This window comes from Miniopterus natalensis, chromosome 9 (genome assembly GCF_054644295.1).
Source record: "Miniopterus natalensis isolate mMinNat1 chromosome 9, mMinNat1.hap1, whole genome shotgun sequence".
Lineage (NCBI taxonomy): Eukaryota > Metazoa > Chordata > Mammalia > Chiroptera > Miniopteridae > Miniopterus > Miniopterus natalensis.
In genome coordinates this window covers 9,844,382-9,860,471 of record NC_142089.1, presented here as the reverse complement: position 1 = coordinate 9,860,471, position 16,090 = coordinate 9,844,382, and the positions used below count along the sequence as shown (strand labels likewise).

The window sequence follows — 16,090 nt, the reverse complement described above, 5'->3', positions numbered from 1 at the left end:
TTGGGCCCTAGAGCTGAACCCCACTTGACCTGATTCCCGACCTCTGCCTGCTGGGTCCCCTCCCTCCCTTCTCTAGCCTTCTAGCACCACCATAGGGACCCTCACCAGGGACAGGAACAGCGCTAGAGCCAGAGGCCTCAATGGTGACCAGGACTGAGGCCTCCAGGGAGCCAGAGCTGCTCACCACGCGGCACATGTACTCGCCCGAGTCAGCTGGGGACACCTGGTACAGCCGCAGCCGTGAGCCGTGAGCCTGAGCGGGGACAGGACAGGGAGACAGAGGTGCAGACATGGCATTCGGAACCCTTGAAGGATGGGGGCCAGGGAGGCACTGCACCCCACAGGGTTGCCCAGCCTCCTCCCTGGGCAGAGCTTAGGGGGCAGACCCTGATCCAGGGCCTCCACAGCCAGCAGCCCTCCCACTATTTCCTGCCCGCAAACTCCCATACCTGGTGGTGAGCTGGGAGGCTGCCCCCACGCTTGTGCCATGTGACCTGGGCGTGGGCCTGTCCAGGGACCACACAGTTCAGATCCAGGGTCTGCCCTTCGGCCACGTGCGAAGACGATGACTCAATTCTGACGGGCACGGCACCACCAGGGGCTGGGGCACAGGAACACCAAGTCGGGGATTGGCCATAGTCGGATTTGGGAATAGCCATAAAAGCCCCACCCCCGAGGGAATAATAATAGCTAACACTTATTAAGAACTTACAGTGTGCTGGGCACTGCTCTAAGCATTTTATGTATGTTACTCAGTCTTCATAAACTTTCTTTGATAACTGAAACATTCTAGCACCTGCACTGCCCAATACAGTGGCTACTAGCTATATACATGTGGCCACTGAGCACTTGAAATGTGAGGATATAGATTTGAAATTTAAAATAATTTAATTGCCACATGTGCCTGATGGCACTGTTTGAGACAGCTCTATGAGGCTGGGATGACCAATATCCCCATTTCCCTGAGGAGGAAACTGAAGCTGGGGGAGGAGGGTAACGCACTCAAGTCCCTTAGTGGTACAGGCAGGATTCAAACCCAGGCGCCTTTTTGCAAGGCCCTTCTTGTGAAAGGCCCAGTGTCTCCCGGTCCCTTCCAGGGTCTTCATCAGACTCACCGGAGGGGTTGCCGGCATTGGGGGAGACTTGGACCATGATGGAAGCCTCCCGGGCATCGATGTTATTGTTTGCCCGGCACACGTACTCGCCCGAGTCGGACACAGACATCTGGTGCAGCCTAAGGTGGGAGCCCTGGGCCTGGGGGTAGACGGGAGAGGAAGGAGAGAGGGAGTCAAGGGGCCAAGGGGTCACAGGCTAGGTCAGGCCTCCTCCCAGGCCTCCCTTGTCAGTCATGCTGAGGTTACCCTCTGTCTACCCAGGGCAGGAGGGAGGATGGCCCCAGGGTTGCCAGCTAATGCTTCGGGTTCTTTGCCCACGGGGCTGTTCTTGTACACACCCCAGGAGGCGAGGGTTCCACCAACCCCATTGCCACTCTGTACCTGGTGTCTGGCAGGAAGGCTGCCTCCACGCTTGTACCATGTGATAATGGCCTGGGGCTGCCCAGCAACCACGCAGTTCAGATCCAAGGTCTGCCCTTCGACCACCGTGGGGGACGAAGACTCGATCCTGATCGGTGGGGAGACACTGGGCACTGGGGACAGAAAGGGTTGGATATAGCCAGAGTCAGCCAACAGGGATGGCGCCAGGAACCTCCCCCTGCACCTGCTTCCTGAGCCCCCTGCCTTGTGTGCTCTCACCATGGGAGGAGCTGCTGCCCTGGATGGTGACAATCAACGAGGTTTCCTGGGAACTGGCGCCATTACTGACATGACACACGTACTCGCCTGAGTCCGCTGGTGTCACCTGGGGGATCCGTAGCCGGGAGCCCACGATCTGAGGGGGAGCAAGTGTTAGTGGGTGAGGGCAGCATCTCTACATTTTGGGCACTGCTGCTGCCAGCCGTGGACTCCAGGAGCGTCCTTGCCTTGCCCGGGGCTGGCCCTCACTCTGGTCTCCTTCAGAACTTCCTCAGTGGCCTTCCTCAGGCTCTGGGCTGGGGTGTGTACTGTTCTGCTGAGGCCCATTCTGGTGACTCCACAGTGCCCTGCTGTGGCTCCTGTTACACTGCTATCAGATGGCATGTCTGCCTCACTCTCTAGCCTGTGAATTCCTTGAGGGCAGGCACCTCATTCCATTTGGAATCCTTAGTGCCAGGTGCCGGACTTGGCCTGGAGCAAGTTCTCAGGGAAATGGACTGAGGGAGTGACTCACAGAATGTTCTGTTAAAATGCAGGATTCAACTGAGGTCAGAGGGACTTATCTCTATATCCTCAACACTGGCCCAGGGCCCATACAATGTATGCAAGAACATTCGATGTTTGTTGAATGACTAAATGATCACAGAGGAGTTAATGAAAGCCCCTCCTGATTCCCATCAGGGCCCTCCCTGCCTGCTGGCTGAGTACCTGGTGCCGGCTGGGTAGGCTGCCTCCACGCTTATACCAGGTGATGGTGTGGGGGGCTTGGCTGGCCACCAGGCAGTTGAGGTCCAGGGTATGTCCATTGGCCAGGGAGGCTGAAGAGGACTCGATGCGGACTGGATACACCACACTCTGGGCTAGGAGGGTGAGACGAAGGCAGGGTGTGGGAGCCACTGAGGGTGGAGAGGCCCTAGCAGCCGCACACCACTTTCTATGACCCCCAAGATACTCACAGTGGGAGGGGCTAAGGCGCTGTTGGATGGTGACAAGGACTGAGGCTTCCTGGATGCCCGAGCCACTGCCCACACGGCACACGTACTCCCCAGAGTCGGCTGGAGTCACCTGGGGCAGCCGCAGCCTAGAGCCATGCACCTGAGAGGGCAGGAGGCAGGCAGGTTCAGAGCTGGGCATGGGCTCACAGCCAGGCTCCTGTTCCCTTCTCTGGCCCCTCCCAGCCTCGCTCCCCTGCTGGAGCTTGAGGGAAACACTTCCAGGGAGAACAGCCATTCGTGACCCTTCAGTTCCCTGTCCCAGTGTGGAGACTGGGTCCAACAGGAAGACGTGGGGGACCAGCATTTGTTAATGTGCTACAGCGCACGTGAAGTAGGCAGTGTGAGCCCATGTGGCAGATGAGGACACTGAGGATTGGGAGGTCAAATGACTGGCCTGAAGTTACAGAGCAGGCCAGGGGCAGAGAGCAGCATCTGAACTCGAATATGCCTGAATTCAAAGCCTGTGGTTCATATTCTGTAGTCACAAAGTCCCTTCAGGCCTCTTATTAGCTCCCACCTCCTCCTACCTGGTGCCGGGCAGGAAGGCTGCCCCCACGCTTGTGCCATGTGATCTGGGCGTGGGCCTGCCCAGTGACCAGGCAGTTCAGATCCAGGGTCTGCCCTTCTGCTACGTGTGAGGAGGAGGACTCAATCCGGATTGGGAGGGTAACCCCGAGCGCTGCAACGGGAGGAGGAGGCGTGGGTGAGGGAAGGTAGGAGCTTTTGGTCTTCTGAGATCCTGCCATTGCTGAGTGGAAGCCTCCCCTGGCTGGGGCCCTAGCCCTCCCCTTCCCCCAGCACCACTTACCAGGCACGGAGCCTACAGGCTCAATGGTGACGAGGACAGAGGCCTCCAGGGGCACTGAGCCCCCTACCACGCGGCACACATACTCGCCCGAGTCAACTGGGGACACCTGGTATAGCCTCAGCAGTGAGCCGTGGGTCTGGCAGGAATGGAGGTGAGGTCAGAGGGGGCCCTATGAGACCCCTGCACCTATAACATGCCTCTTCCTCTCTGACCCCTGAGGCCTGGCCATTAGCTAGGTCCTGCTTAGGGGTGGCAAAGAGGGGGATATCATCCCAGCAGTGGTGGGTGGTCAGGAGGAGCCATGGTGAACCGGACAAGCACTAATACCACATTCCATCAATTCTGAGACACTTTCTGATGTCTCTGAAGTCTCGATGCATCTTACAGTGAATAATCTTACAATGAAATGGCAGCGTTTTTTTCTTAGAGGCACATAAAATAATGGTGTATCTTGAAATCAATGGCATCCTAAATTCTATAAAATACCGTAATAGCTAACGGTATAATAACCACACAGCCTATAGCACTTTCTATGAGCCAGAGCTCTGAGTGCTTTGCATATTAATTCACTTCTTCCTCAAGACAATTGTGTAAGGTAGGTGCTGTTATTACCACTTAACAGGTGCTGAAACTATGGTGCAGAAAGGTTAAGTACCATGCCCAAGGTCACAAGCTAGTAAGTGGTCAAGCAGCATTCATGCCGAGGACTGCCGTCCAACAGTCTGGGTTCTAACCATTCACTATACGCCCGTTCAATCGGGTCCAAGGCTGCCCCTGCCTCAGAGGAGCCCCGGCACTCCCCATCTCTGACCCCACCACCCAGGGGCCTCCCTCCTGTCTCCTTCTTGGCCCATCCATCCTCTAGTCCTGTACCTGGTGCTGGGCAGGGAGGCTGCCCCCACGCTTATGCCACGTGACCTGGGCATGGGCCTGCCCAGGCACCACACAGTTCAAATCCAGGGTCTGCCCTTCAGCCACATGGGAGGAGGAGGGCTCGATGCGGATGGGCTGCGTGCCAACAGGAGCTGGGGGAGATGGACAGCGGGTCACTCCAGCTCTTTGCAGCCGCCCCTGTCTATCCCCTTTCTCTGTCCCAGCCCAGCCTGGTGGCCCTACTCACGGTAGGCAAAGTTGGCTCCCTGGGTGCCGGTTACTGTGACTGTGATGGAGGCCTCCACACCATTGTTGGCCCGGCAAACATACTCGCCCGCGTCAGCTGGTGACGCCTGGAAGATGTAGAGGCGGGAGCCGCGGACCTGGGCAGCATGGGCAGGGGTGTGAGAGGGTTTCCCAGAGCCCAACAGATGCCCCCTCCCCTTTCCCTGCTCCTCTGAGCCAGGAACTGCCAGCCCCTCAGCTCAGAGGCCAGGATCCCTGCAATCCTATCCATGGCTCAGCCTGGTTGACGCCCTCCCACCTTTTTGCTACTGTGTACCTGGTGCCGGGCGGGGAGGCTGCCACCACGCTTATACCACGTGACTTGGGCATGGGCCTGCCCTGCCACCACACAGCTCAGGTCCAGGGTTTGCCCCTCAGCCACTGTGGGGGATGAAGACTCGATCCTGACAGGAGGGACAGGTCCTGGGGCTGTGGGGACAGGGGTGAGGGTGGTAGATGCTACCAGCAGAGAGGGCAAGAGCTGCCTATCCTGGAGCCAGCTCAGCCTTGTCTTCTGAGGCCAGGCCCATGTCTGGGGGGCTGGTGGCCTGGGCTTGATGTCCTCAGCTGAGCAACCCCAAGGGAAGGGCCGGGGCAGGGGCAAAGCCTTGCAGGATGGAGCGAGGAAGTGGGAGAGACGAATGTGGTTGAGGCTGGGAGAGAGCGTGAGGCAGCAGCAGAAACAGGAGAAGTGACGCGGCCAAAGACCGATGGGCAGATGGTGAATTACTCAGAGAGGCAAAGTCCGCCTGGGCTCCAATGTGAGCGTCCTGCCCCAAGTCACAACAGGAGTCCCTAGGACCTCAGCACCTTGGAAGGCTCTCACCCTCCTCCAGTAAGCCCTGTCATTGGCAGTCACTCACCAGGTATGGAGCCAGTGCTGGAGTCGGAGGCCTTGATGGTGACCAGGACAGAGGTCTCTAAGGGCCTAGAGCCAAGGACTACTCGGCACACGTACTCGCCGGAGTCAGCTGGTGACACCTGGTTCAGCCGCAGCAGCGAGCCGTGGGTCTAAATGCAAACAGGGAAGGTTGGGAGGGAGCCAGAGCTGCCCAATCCAATCCCTCCAGCAGGCTGGCCATGGGGGGCTGCTGTACCTGGTGCTGAGCGGGGAGGCTGCCCCCACGCCTGTGCCATGTGACCTGGGCATGGGCCTGCCCGGGCACCACACAGTTCAGATCCAGGGTCTGTCCTTCAGCCACATGGGAGGAGGAGGACTCGATGCGGATGGGCTGGGTATTTTCCTGACCTGGGGCTCTACCAGGAGCTGGGGCACAAAGAGGGTGGTCAGATGGGAGGCCTTTCTGGGGCCGGGACCATGCTCTTCTGGCTCAGCATGGCCAGCCAGACCCCTCTTTCTCTCCCCAACCTCCAACTCAGAGTTCAAGGTCTATTTGCCCACACCTTAATCTGTGATGAGTTGCTCTGGTTCTTTGTGCCCAGGCTAGGCCAAAAGATGCAGGCAATGCCACAGCTCCCTTCTATAGTGTTTGCTGTTTTCCTGCCATATGGTGGTGGTACTGTCCTCATTTCACCCAGGAGGAAACTAAGGCCCCAGAGGTTAAATAACCAGTTCAGGGCTACCAAGGGGTAGAATCAGGATTTGAACCCAGAGTAGCCTGACTCCCTACTCAGTGTTCAACCCTGATTCTGATGCGTCCTGATGAATTATGAAAACAGTATCCTCATCATGGGGTCCCAGGTAAACTGGATCAACCTTATCCCCACCTCAGTCCCCTCACTGCCCCAAGCAGGGAGCAGAGGATCAAAGCCTGCCTAGAGGCCCCTCTTGCCCTGAAGAGACCACAAGCACCTTCCCTGGGAACAGCGAGGAGATCCCAGGGCTCGGCCTCTGCCCAGGCCCACCTGGCTCCTCACCTGGGGTGTAGCTGGGGCCTGAATGGGTGCTGTGCAGGACAGAGATGGTGATGGAGGCCTCCTTGGAGCCTGACCCATTCTCTACTCGGCACACATACTCTCCGGAATCAGCTGAGGAAACCTGGGAGAGCCGAAGTAGGGTTCCGTGCACCTGGATCGGGTGGGGAAAGGGGTATGTGAGGATGGGAAGGGGCTGTGGTCACCACTCTCTAAACTCCCACTGGCTCCACTGAGCCGCCCCCTGCCGGGAGCTGGAGAGGAAGGAAAATAAGGGCTGATCCTTGCTCGGAGGGTGCCAGGGCTGCGTGGGCTTCCCTGGGCACAGGCCCGCCCCCAGGATCCTGCCACGGGCTCAGGGACCCTCATACCTGCGTGTGGGGAGACAGGCTGCCCCCTCGCTTGTACCACATGACCTGGGCTTGGGCCAGCCCTGCCACCACACAGTTGAGGTCTAGTGTCTGCCCTTCAGTCACAGAGGGTGATGAGGACTCAATCCGGACTGGCGGGGGGCTGGCACCTGAAGCTGGGGGCAGCGGGGAGTGAGTAGGCCGCAGGGGAGCCTTGGCTTGCCCTCTCCACTCCTTCAGTCCCCAGAGGCCCTGCACCTGGAACGACGACCACTTGGATCCGGGCCTGCGCGGTGCCCGCGGGGCTGGTGGCCACGCAGAGGTAGAAGCCGGCGTCAGCGGTCGTGATGGCTGGGATGAGCAGCGTGGCGATGTCTGTGCGCTCAGACCGGGCCTGCCACGCAGGAGAAGGGTCAGCCGCCCGAGGGGCTGAGGCAGCTGGCAAGGGCTAGCCAGTGAGGGTAGGCCGAGGGGGCAAAAGGTCGAGCCAAGTCCAGAGCCAATATTAGGGCCCAGTTGGGCACAAGGAGGATGGAGCCAGGCCACCCTCCTGGAAGCAAAGGGAACCAGAAGAGGTGGAGATGGGGTAGGATGTACAGGTGGAAGGAGCAGATGGCAAGTGCTAGGACTCTGTTAAGCCTGTGGGCCTGGCCTGGATGGATCCCCTCACCTGTGGGGGAAGGCTGCCCCCTTCCTTCCTCCAGGTGATGGTGGCACTGGGCACACCTGCAGCCCTGCAGTACAGCCTGACAGTGCGGCCTTCGTGCACTTGGGTCCTCTCTGGACTCACTTGGACCCTGGGCCCATTGCCCCCTATAGACAGAGCTCTGTGAGAACACCTCTCTGGGCTGCCCATGTGTTCCCAGCCCCACCCTCAGCCCTGCCCTCTCACCATGCACATGGAGCATGGCCCTGGCCACATGTTGCCCGGTGCTACTGTGGGCACGGCACAGGTACTGTGCTTGGTCCGAGGGCTCGACAGCTGGCAGGAGCAGGATACCACCATGGACTTGTGCCTTCTGAGGAAGCTGGCCACCAGGGCCCCCTAACATGGAGAAGTGGGGTCAGCACCTGCTGGGATGGGCATTGCTGCCCCCCTCCCCCGGCCTAGAGTGCTGCCCCTGGCTTCCCATATCCAGGAGAGCCAGGCGCTGAATGTGATTTCTGCAGCGGCCTCACCTGTCCACTCAAGGGTGGGCGTGGGGTGCCCTGTGGCGCTGCAGCGGAACTCGGCCAGCTGCCCAGGCTGCACTGTGAGCTGCGGTGGGTGGATAGAGACCACGGGGGCAGATGGGGTGCCTGAGGCTGACAGGGGAGGAGAAAGAACATGTGGTTGGGGGGAGTGTCTTCTGACCCATGGCAACAGCCTCTAGGCTGCCCTTTGCTTCCACTCCAGCCCCTCATGGCCATTTGTCCGCTGAGCAGTCAGAGGGAGCCTTTGAAATGTCAATGGGATCTTGTTATTTCCTAATTTAAGGCCTATTTATGGCTCCCTGTCACTTTTAGAATAAAATCCAAACTCCCTGCTGTGATCCCCCAAGTACTACATGCACTCAGCTCTGCCCACATCTTCAAATTTATCAGCACCGCCCTGCCCCCCTGCCCCCCCAGCTCCACAGCTCTAGCCACACTGGCCTTGCCATTTCTCAAACACATCAACATGCTCCTGCTTCAGGACCTTTGCACGGGCTGCTTCCTCTGCCAAGAACACTCTCTGCCAACTCTTTGAGTGGCTGAACACCTCTTCCTTCAGGTCTCAGCTCAGATGTCATCTCCTCAGAGAGGCCCTCCCTGACCACCCCATGTAGAGTAGCTCACCATTCTCCCACCTCATTTCTCACTTTCCCATCACCATTTATTACTATCCCAACACGCATCACCGTGCTGTAATTATGCTGGATGTTCGTTTGTTCCCTTGTTTATCTCCGTCCTACTAGAACATGTATGTAGTGCAAGAGGGCAGAGCCCCTGTTTGACCTTCTTTGCCCTGTTTCTTCAGAGTCTAGGCCAGGACCTGGCATATCATGGATGCTCAGGAACTGTCAGCTGAACACAAGTCCTGGTGGGCACTGGGGAAGGCTGGGGAGGGTGAGTCAGGCATGGACATGAACAGTATACCTTGCACATGCAGTGTGGCTGTGCCCTGGTCCATGGCGAACATGTTGGAGCCGGTGCATACATAGGTGCCCGCGTCACTTGGCTGGACATTGCGAATGGTCAGGATGCCGTTGAAATCCATGGCTCGGGCTGGCAGTTTCCCATTGTGCAGGCGGGTCCACACCAAGGTGTAAGCCGGAGACTGCAGGTGGGGCAAGGGGATGGGATGGGGGTTAGGGGTGGTGCTTGGAGACCCCAGGAGGCAGAGTCTCCCCGGTGACCACTCCATGCCTTGCCCACCTTGCTCTTGGCTGTGCAGATGAAGGTGACATCGGCTCCGGGGCGCACACTTTGGCTCCGCTGCTCCTCCACTGTCACTGTGATGGGCTTACCTGGAGCCTCTGCGGGGATGGGAGGCCCCCAGTGAGTGATGTGCTGGCCAGGCCCCTGTCCTGTGGCCAGTTCTCTCTCTCCTTCATCTTGTCTGGGTGTCACTTGCTTCCCTGTCTAGCTTAGATTCCGTTCACTCCCTGGCACCTCCCTCCCTCATCCATTGGAACTCCACTGTCTGTCTGTTTTCTGCTGGCACTGAGCAGCCAGTGGGCTGTGATGGAGAACATCACACCATGATACCACTTGGCTCCAGTTCATGACCACAGACCACAAGTGAGCTCTGAACACTTCGTACTTCACTGCAACTGGGCCTCTGTCTGGTTCAAGTTTCAACCCTCCCCAAAACCATTTCACACCTCCTCTCATCCTCTCCACCCTCCAGAACCTCCTTCCACTTTCATAGCTAATGGCTTCAATTCACACTTGTTGAGAAGACTGAAACTCCTAGACAGGAATTTCCCATCTTCCCTCCTTCCTGGTCCCTGAAGAAAGAGACTCTTCCCACACCCCCCACTTCTGAGTGCCGGAGCCCCTCCAAGGACTTCCTCCCTCTGCTGTGACCACGCTTGCTACATCAGTCTCTCCCTCTCCACTGGATCATTCCTCTCCACAGACAAATGTATTCTAGAATTTCCCATCTCTGAAAAGGCCCCCTTGACCCCATACTCCCCCCAGCTACTACCCCATTTCTTGGTCTCCCTCAGTGCCAAGACTCTTGAAAGAGTTGTCTGCACTGGCTGCCTTCCCATCCATTTCCTGCCTCACTCTAACCCGGTTTCTATGCCTTCTCTCCACTGAAAACAACCCTTGTTAAAGCATGATCTCCAAGGGCTATTCCTTGGCCATATCTCACTTCCTCAGGGCATATGGTGAGGCTGAGCGCCCCCTCCTGGAAGGCTTCGCCCCTCTGGGCTTCCAACACGCACCTCCCTGGTCTCCTCCTTGCTCATTGGCCCACCTGCTCAGTCTCTTCCTGTAAAAGAGACTCTTCAACTTGACACATTAAAGTTGGAATTCCTTGTGGCTCTGTCCTGGCCCTGTTCTCAAGCCACACTCTCCCTGGGTAATTTCACCCTGCCCCATGGCTTTAAACATCACCCTTATGCCAACAGCTTGCAAATTCATCTCTCTGGCCAGAGCCTCCTTCTTGAGTTGCAGACTTACATATCCAATGCCTACCTGATGTACCTACTTAGATGTTTCCCCAGACATCTCAAACTTGGGATTCTCCCTGACCTGTTTGTAGCAGGTGCTGCTGCTTGCCCTGGCTCAGTCCCCTCACCCTGTCCATTCAGTGCCACCCCGTCTGACACCTGCCAGCTGCTGCACTTCTTTGCACCAGGACTTTCTCAGGTCACCAGAGACCACTGTGCCTGCCCAAGAGGTGGGGCAGAATGCAGGGGAATTGATGCTCCTAGAACAGGCCCCAACTGATGGCTGATAAGAGCTCCCTTGATCCTGGGGCAGGGTGACTCCAAGGTACACATTTTACTCTGGAGTTTCCCAGAGTTCCTTTGGCTGCATTAAACAACTGCTCATGGTGGTAACTTACTCAATAACACCTTTACTGGCTGCCTTCTCTTCCCTGTCTTACTTCTCTGAATAAACTACTTACACATAAATCCTTGTCTCAGATTTAGGGGAGCCCAAATGAAGACACCCTCCTATTAAGCCTCTCTGATCTCAGTAAATGGGACCCCACTTGCCCAGCTGCTTGAAACCAGATGGCTGGGCAACACCCTAGACATTTCTCTCTCCCTCAGTGATCACAATCAAGTCTTGCCACCTCTGCTCTAAAACCAGTCTTGACTCCATCACCTCTCTCCATCTCCATGGCCAGAGGCCTTATCCAGGCAACCACCATCCCCTCTGGTAGATGGGTGCACCAGCTGCCCGGGTCTGTAGCCTCAGCCCAGCCCAGGACAGGCCGTCTTGGGGACGAGGGAAGTAGGAACTCACCAGTGACCAGCAGTTCTGCCCGGCTGGTATTGGCGTGATGGAGGTTACGACAGGTGCAAATGTAGACTCCAGAGTCCGAGGGCTGGACACTGGGGAAGTGGAGCTCAGAACCTGGTGGGGGGCAGATGGGAGCTCGTCAGTCCAGATGCACTCCTCCTCCTACCACCCTCCTGCCCTGTGTAAGGACAGGACCCCAGCAGGACAGGGGCAGGCCTGTGTCTCCCTTCCCACTGGGGTTGGGGCCACGGGTACCTTGATGTCGCTGCTGGGTGCTACTAGGCAAAGGCCGTCCGTCCTCACGAGACCAGTAGAAGTAGTGGGGTGGGCTCCCACTGACCTGGCACCGCAGGGAGTGGGGGCCACCTTGGGGCACAATGCTCCGAGTTGGTTGTACCTGGACTACCAGCGGGGATTGGTCTGCTGGTGGGGAAAGAGGGGGATGGGAAAGCTCATTCAGGTAGGAGGCCCCCCGCATGTGGCACTATCTCAGTACCTCTACCTTTCCAAAGACTGGCCTGCCCCATTCCCAGCCCTGTCCCCCAGACCTAGTACCTCTCAAACTCCCTAGGCTCCATGACTTGCCCATCACCCCAACCTGGGGCCATGGTCCTACTTACCCTGTGGTAGGCATCGGCCCCCCCGCACATTGGGGTTCCCCACATAACCTGGGGCGCACCTGTAGGGGAGGAACAAGGAGTAGCTCTGTCAGCTCCCTGGGCACTCAGGGCCTCATGGTAGACCTGGGAGCCAGAAGCTCAGCCGGCTGCCCAGTGTGGGGTGGGAAAGCTCAGGGCTCTCAGAGCATTTCAGACACCAAAGAGGCCCCAACACAGGGCCTTGGTGAGCTGAGAAAACAGGGTGCAAAGGAATATCAACAGGTTGGGTATGGGGGTGGTAAAGGCTTTATTCCCCAGGCAAACACTCATTCAACTAACATCTATGAAGCAGTCATTATGCTCGGTTATGAAAATACAACAGTGGACATGGAGTCCCTGCTCTTACAGAACTTAACTGCTGGGAAACCAGCATGAAAACCATGTAAAATGAGAGTGAGGGACAGGTACCGGGGGCTGTGAGTGCACAGATCCAGCCCTGAGAATGAAGAGGCTTCCCACAGAATGGGGCTGCGGAGCTGTCATTTCCTGGGAGCAGGCTGCACTCTTTAGAGAATTCATCACTGTTTGTAATGATGTATTCGTATGATCACTGTTTCGCTGTCTTATCTCCCATTCCAGGTGGGAGACTGCACAGGGCTGGACGGAATCTGTTCTGTTCACCACTGTATCTCCGCCAGCTTCGCACACTACGTGGCACCCCGTAGATGCTTGATAGAAATGTGCAGAATGAGTGAATAAAGCTGAGCCTTGGAGGCCGCATGGGAGTTAGCCAGGAAGGGGAAGTCTGAGGGTGAAGAATGTTCCAGGTAAAGGAAATGGCCCATGCAAAGACCTGAACATCAAGTAGTCAAGACTCTAAGCCCAACTAGAGCAGAATTAGGTGTTGGAAATGGAACGAGACTGAAGAGTGACAAGGCTACCTAAGGAGCTTGGGCTTGTGCCAAGGGCAACAGGGAATCAAGGAGAGGGACCTGGTCCTGGTGGAGAACTTTCTGAGCAACACAATCTAGGGCTCTCATCTAGGAGTTTACCACACACCCTCTCCCTTCACTCTTCCCATTTGCAAACTTACTGTTCACAGTACTGGCCAGTGTAGCCAGGCTCACAGGCCGTGCAGCGGTACCCACCAGCTACCAGGCTCTCGCAGGTGCGGGAGAACCTGGGACAGAGGAGGCCAAGGTCAGGCCATGGGATGCCCACACCCCACCCTGCTCCCTTCATTCTGCCCTGAAAGCCAGTGCAGCGCCCTCCACTCCCCAATGGGAGTTCTTCCTTGGGCCGTGAGCAAGGGCACCCACATGTTCTCCGGGTTGGTCAGCGGGCAGGCGCAGGGCTGGCAGTCCTCAGGTGTTCCGGCTGTGGCATCTCCATAGTAGCCAGCTGCACACTGCTCGCAGAACTCTCCGGCGGCATTGTGCTGGCATTGCTGTGAGGTATAAGGATGTCAGCCACTCACCCTTTGGCAGAATTTACCAAAAGCCTTATAATTTTGGAATCCTTCGATCTGAAAATTCCACATTTGTGAAGTATCTTAAAGAATGTTCAGCTCAGTGGTGTTTATAAAAGTAAAATGCTGGAAATAAACCTAAACATCCATAAATAGGGAACTAGATAGGTTAAAATCAATATACACCCAACTATCTATCAAGAATGATGATGCTGATTATGTTTCTTACATTTTTTCTCCCTAAACACCTGTAATATCGTAGGAAAGTAAATGTATATACCTGGGTATGCAGGGGGGAAAGTTTAAAGATAGATGCTTTATTATAAAAACATATGGGTTTCATATTTGTCTCTGAAGAGATTCATGTTTGTTTTATTAATGTAGCATGTTGCTTGCGCTGTCAACCACCTAACCCTGACCACATACCCGGAGGGCTCTACACAACTCGTTTTGAAAAGTTCGGGTATAAAAAGTATTTAATGATATGGAAAGATGTTCATGAACTTGTAAGTGAAAAAAGTTGATAACTAAACACAATGATCCTATGTTTATACGGAAAACAAAAGGTATATTAATATGTGTAAATATTTACCTAGAAAAAGAGCAAAAGAGCTGCTCACTAATGTTGACAGTGGTTACCTCCAGGTGGTAGGATAACAGGCAATTTTTACTTTGTTTTGGGTTAACTCTGTAGTCTGACTCTTCTACAGAGAACATGTGTCACTTGCGTGATACAAAATTACAGGAACCGAAGCTTTCTTTATAAAGATGGATGTTATTCCATAGGTCTGGCTATCCTACTGTGCCTGGAGCCCCTTGGTGACCAGACCTGCTGGTCTAGGTTCTTTGCCCCACAGGCCATGCCCTTGACCTAGCCCTACCTTATCAAGCCCACCCCCTCCCTATCCCACAGCCAGCCCTGGTACCCCACCCAGTTCCAGCCAAGCTGACGCCTGCCCTGGCCCTGCTTGCATCTTACCGAGCAGGCCCCGGTCTCTGGGTGGCACAGGTCCGAGTGGCCATTGCATTCACATAGCTCACAGTGGCCAAGGTAGAGCCCACTCCCAGTGCGTGTGTAGCCCGGGGCACAGTCCTGGACAAGGAGAGAGGAAGGTTGGTCTCCATTTCCAGTGCGGTCCCATCCATAGCCAGTAGACCCAGAACCTCACACCCTCCATCCTTTCCCACTATCTGGACTCTCATTGGCTCTTGGAGGGAAAATCCCAGGCCCAGCCCTGTATCACCACGTCCTCTCTCAGCAGCCCCCTCCATGTCTTCATCTTTACTCCAACACTCCAAAGCTGGGATATTGTCTGACCCCATCCTGGCATCGCCAGCCACTTAAATTTACTGAAATACTAGTTCATCCTGAATGGAGAACCCATCTGCATCCCCAGGACTCTCTTCCTGAAAATTCTTCTGGCAGGGTCTTTATTAAAAAACTTAACCCCTCGATGGAAAAAGAGGGTTCAGGAGACCTAGATTTGGAACAAGCCCTTAAAAAGCTTTACAACTATTCACTGAATAAAGTGAAAGAGGCTGCACTCATACAGCCAAGAGTGTTTTTATTCTCTGAGTGAGTAATCACAGGCTCTGAAGACAACGAATTTCTGCTCGCCACTCCTTCTTTGAAATCTCTCCAGGCACTTCCCCTCTCCCCAACCACTTCAAAGGCATGTTTATAAATCTGTTTTGCTTCACTGCAGAAAATGTGCACCAAGCATTCTACTTTCCCCAGGGGTTCTCCTTCAAAATGCGTTAAATTTTATAATTTCAAGGGACCTGAAGTTCATATATTTGGATTTGAAAGTTCTTGTGGCCACAGCAAAGATGTAAAACTGCAGAGATGTGGACTTCCCACTGTGGGGTTCCTGAGTGGGTGGGGGGGCATTCCCACAGTGGACCTCCCAGGCCCCTGCCTGGTATTGCAGCCCTGCCCCCTCCCCTCAGTGATTCCTTCCCCAGCTCCACATTCACTCATCAAATGCTAACTGGTTGCCTGGGTGGTCAGCAGCAGGCTCAGGCCCGCTCTCCTGGAGTTTGGTATCCAGCCATCCCTGCAGGTGCTTTTGGATTCTCTCCAACTGGCAGCCCTCTGTTCCACCCCCACTGTCCTTCCCTCCCAGGACTCCATTTCTCCCCCTGCCCCATCCATCACATTCACCAACAGCAGAGGATCTTTCCTGGGGCCCAGCTTCCACTGATAGCCTTGTTCCAAGCCTAAGGAAGTTCCCCCACCCCCATCCCCGTTTTCCAGGGGTGACCCTTCTGCATTGCAGGCTATTTCCCCACACATCCCTCCTCAGTGGCTGTGTATTATGCCTTCCTGCCTAGAATCCTACTCCCTCCATGCTGTCCCTCTCCTCTCTGAGACACTTCCATGCTCTGCTTTGGGCTAGAGCACTGTGTGTCAGGGCATGGTCTCCCTGTCTCTGGTAGGCACAGTGAGAGCATGAGCTGGGGCTTAACCTCCAGAGATGGTAAGCCATTCTCCCTTCAGTGCCTATATTTTTAAAAAACCTGTTAAAAGGGAATTGCACATTTCCAGGGCTGTTGGGAAGAATAAATGAAAGATTACAGAGTACATTAGAGTTATGACTCATCACAGGTTGTGGAAATGCTAGGTGACCAGCTTGC

At 55.7% G+C, this 16,090-nt stretch overlaps 1 protein-coding gene across 1 annotated transcript in view; it reads right to left on the bottom strand.

Annotated features, from left to right (window-relative positions):
* Positions 1–16,090, bottom strand: part of HSPG2 (heparan sulfate proteoglycan 2) — a 96,782-nt gene that overhangs the window by 18,462 nt on the left and 62,230 nt on the right. Inside the window, exons 42-69 of the mRNA XM_087820175.1 lie at positions 14,433–14,546; positions 13,305–13,432; positions 13,079–13,165; positions 12,007–12,065; positions 11,642–11,809; positions 11,390–11,500; positions 9,338–9,438; positions 9,059–9,239; positions 8,120–8,245; positions 7,833–7,985; positions 7,611–7,753; positions 7,199–7,334; positions 6,962–7,116; positions 6,594–6,744; positions 5,813–5,982; positions 5,579–5,726; positions 4,993–5,144; positions 4,678–4,813; positions 4,431–4,582; positions 3,558–3,693; positions 3,277–3,428; positions 2,711–2,849; positions 2,463–2,614; positions 1,755–1,890; positions 1,497–1,648; positions 1,116–1,254; positions 450–601; positions 106–253 (exon numbers count right to left, since the gene is read on the bottom strand). Of these exons, the coding sequence (XP_087676301.1) occupies positions 106–253; positions 450–601; positions 1,116–1,254; positions 1,497–1,648; positions 1,755–1,890; positions 2,463–2,614; positions 2,711–2,849; positions 3,277–3,428; positions 3,558–3,693; positions 4,431–4,582; positions 4,678–4,813; positions 4,993–5,144; positions 5,579–5,726; positions 5,813–5,982; positions 6,594–6,744; positions 6,962–7,116; positions 7,199–7,334; positions 7,611–7,753; positions 7,833–7,985; positions 8,120–8,245; positions 9,059–9,239; positions 9,338–9,438; positions 11,390–11,500; positions 11,642–11,809; positions 12,007–12,065; positions 13,079–13,165; positions 13,305–13,432; positions 14,433–14,546 (3,877 nt within the window). The remainder of the gene's footprint in view (positions 1–105; positions 254–449; positions 602–1,115; positions 1,255–1,496; positions 1,649–1,754; positions 1,891–2,462; positions 2,615–2,710; positions 2,850–3,276; positions 3,429–3,557; positions 3,694–4,430; positions 4,583–4,677; positions 4,814–4,992; positions 5,145–5,578; positions 5,727–5,812; positions 5,983–6,593; positions 6,745–6,961; positions 7,117–7,198; positions 7,335–7,610; positions 7,754–7,832; positions 7,986–8,119; positions 8,246–9,058; positions 9,240–9,337; positions 9,439–11,389; positions 11,501–11,641; positions 11,810–12,006; positions 12,066–13,078; positions 13,166–13,304; positions 13,433–14,432; positions 14,547–16,090) is intronic.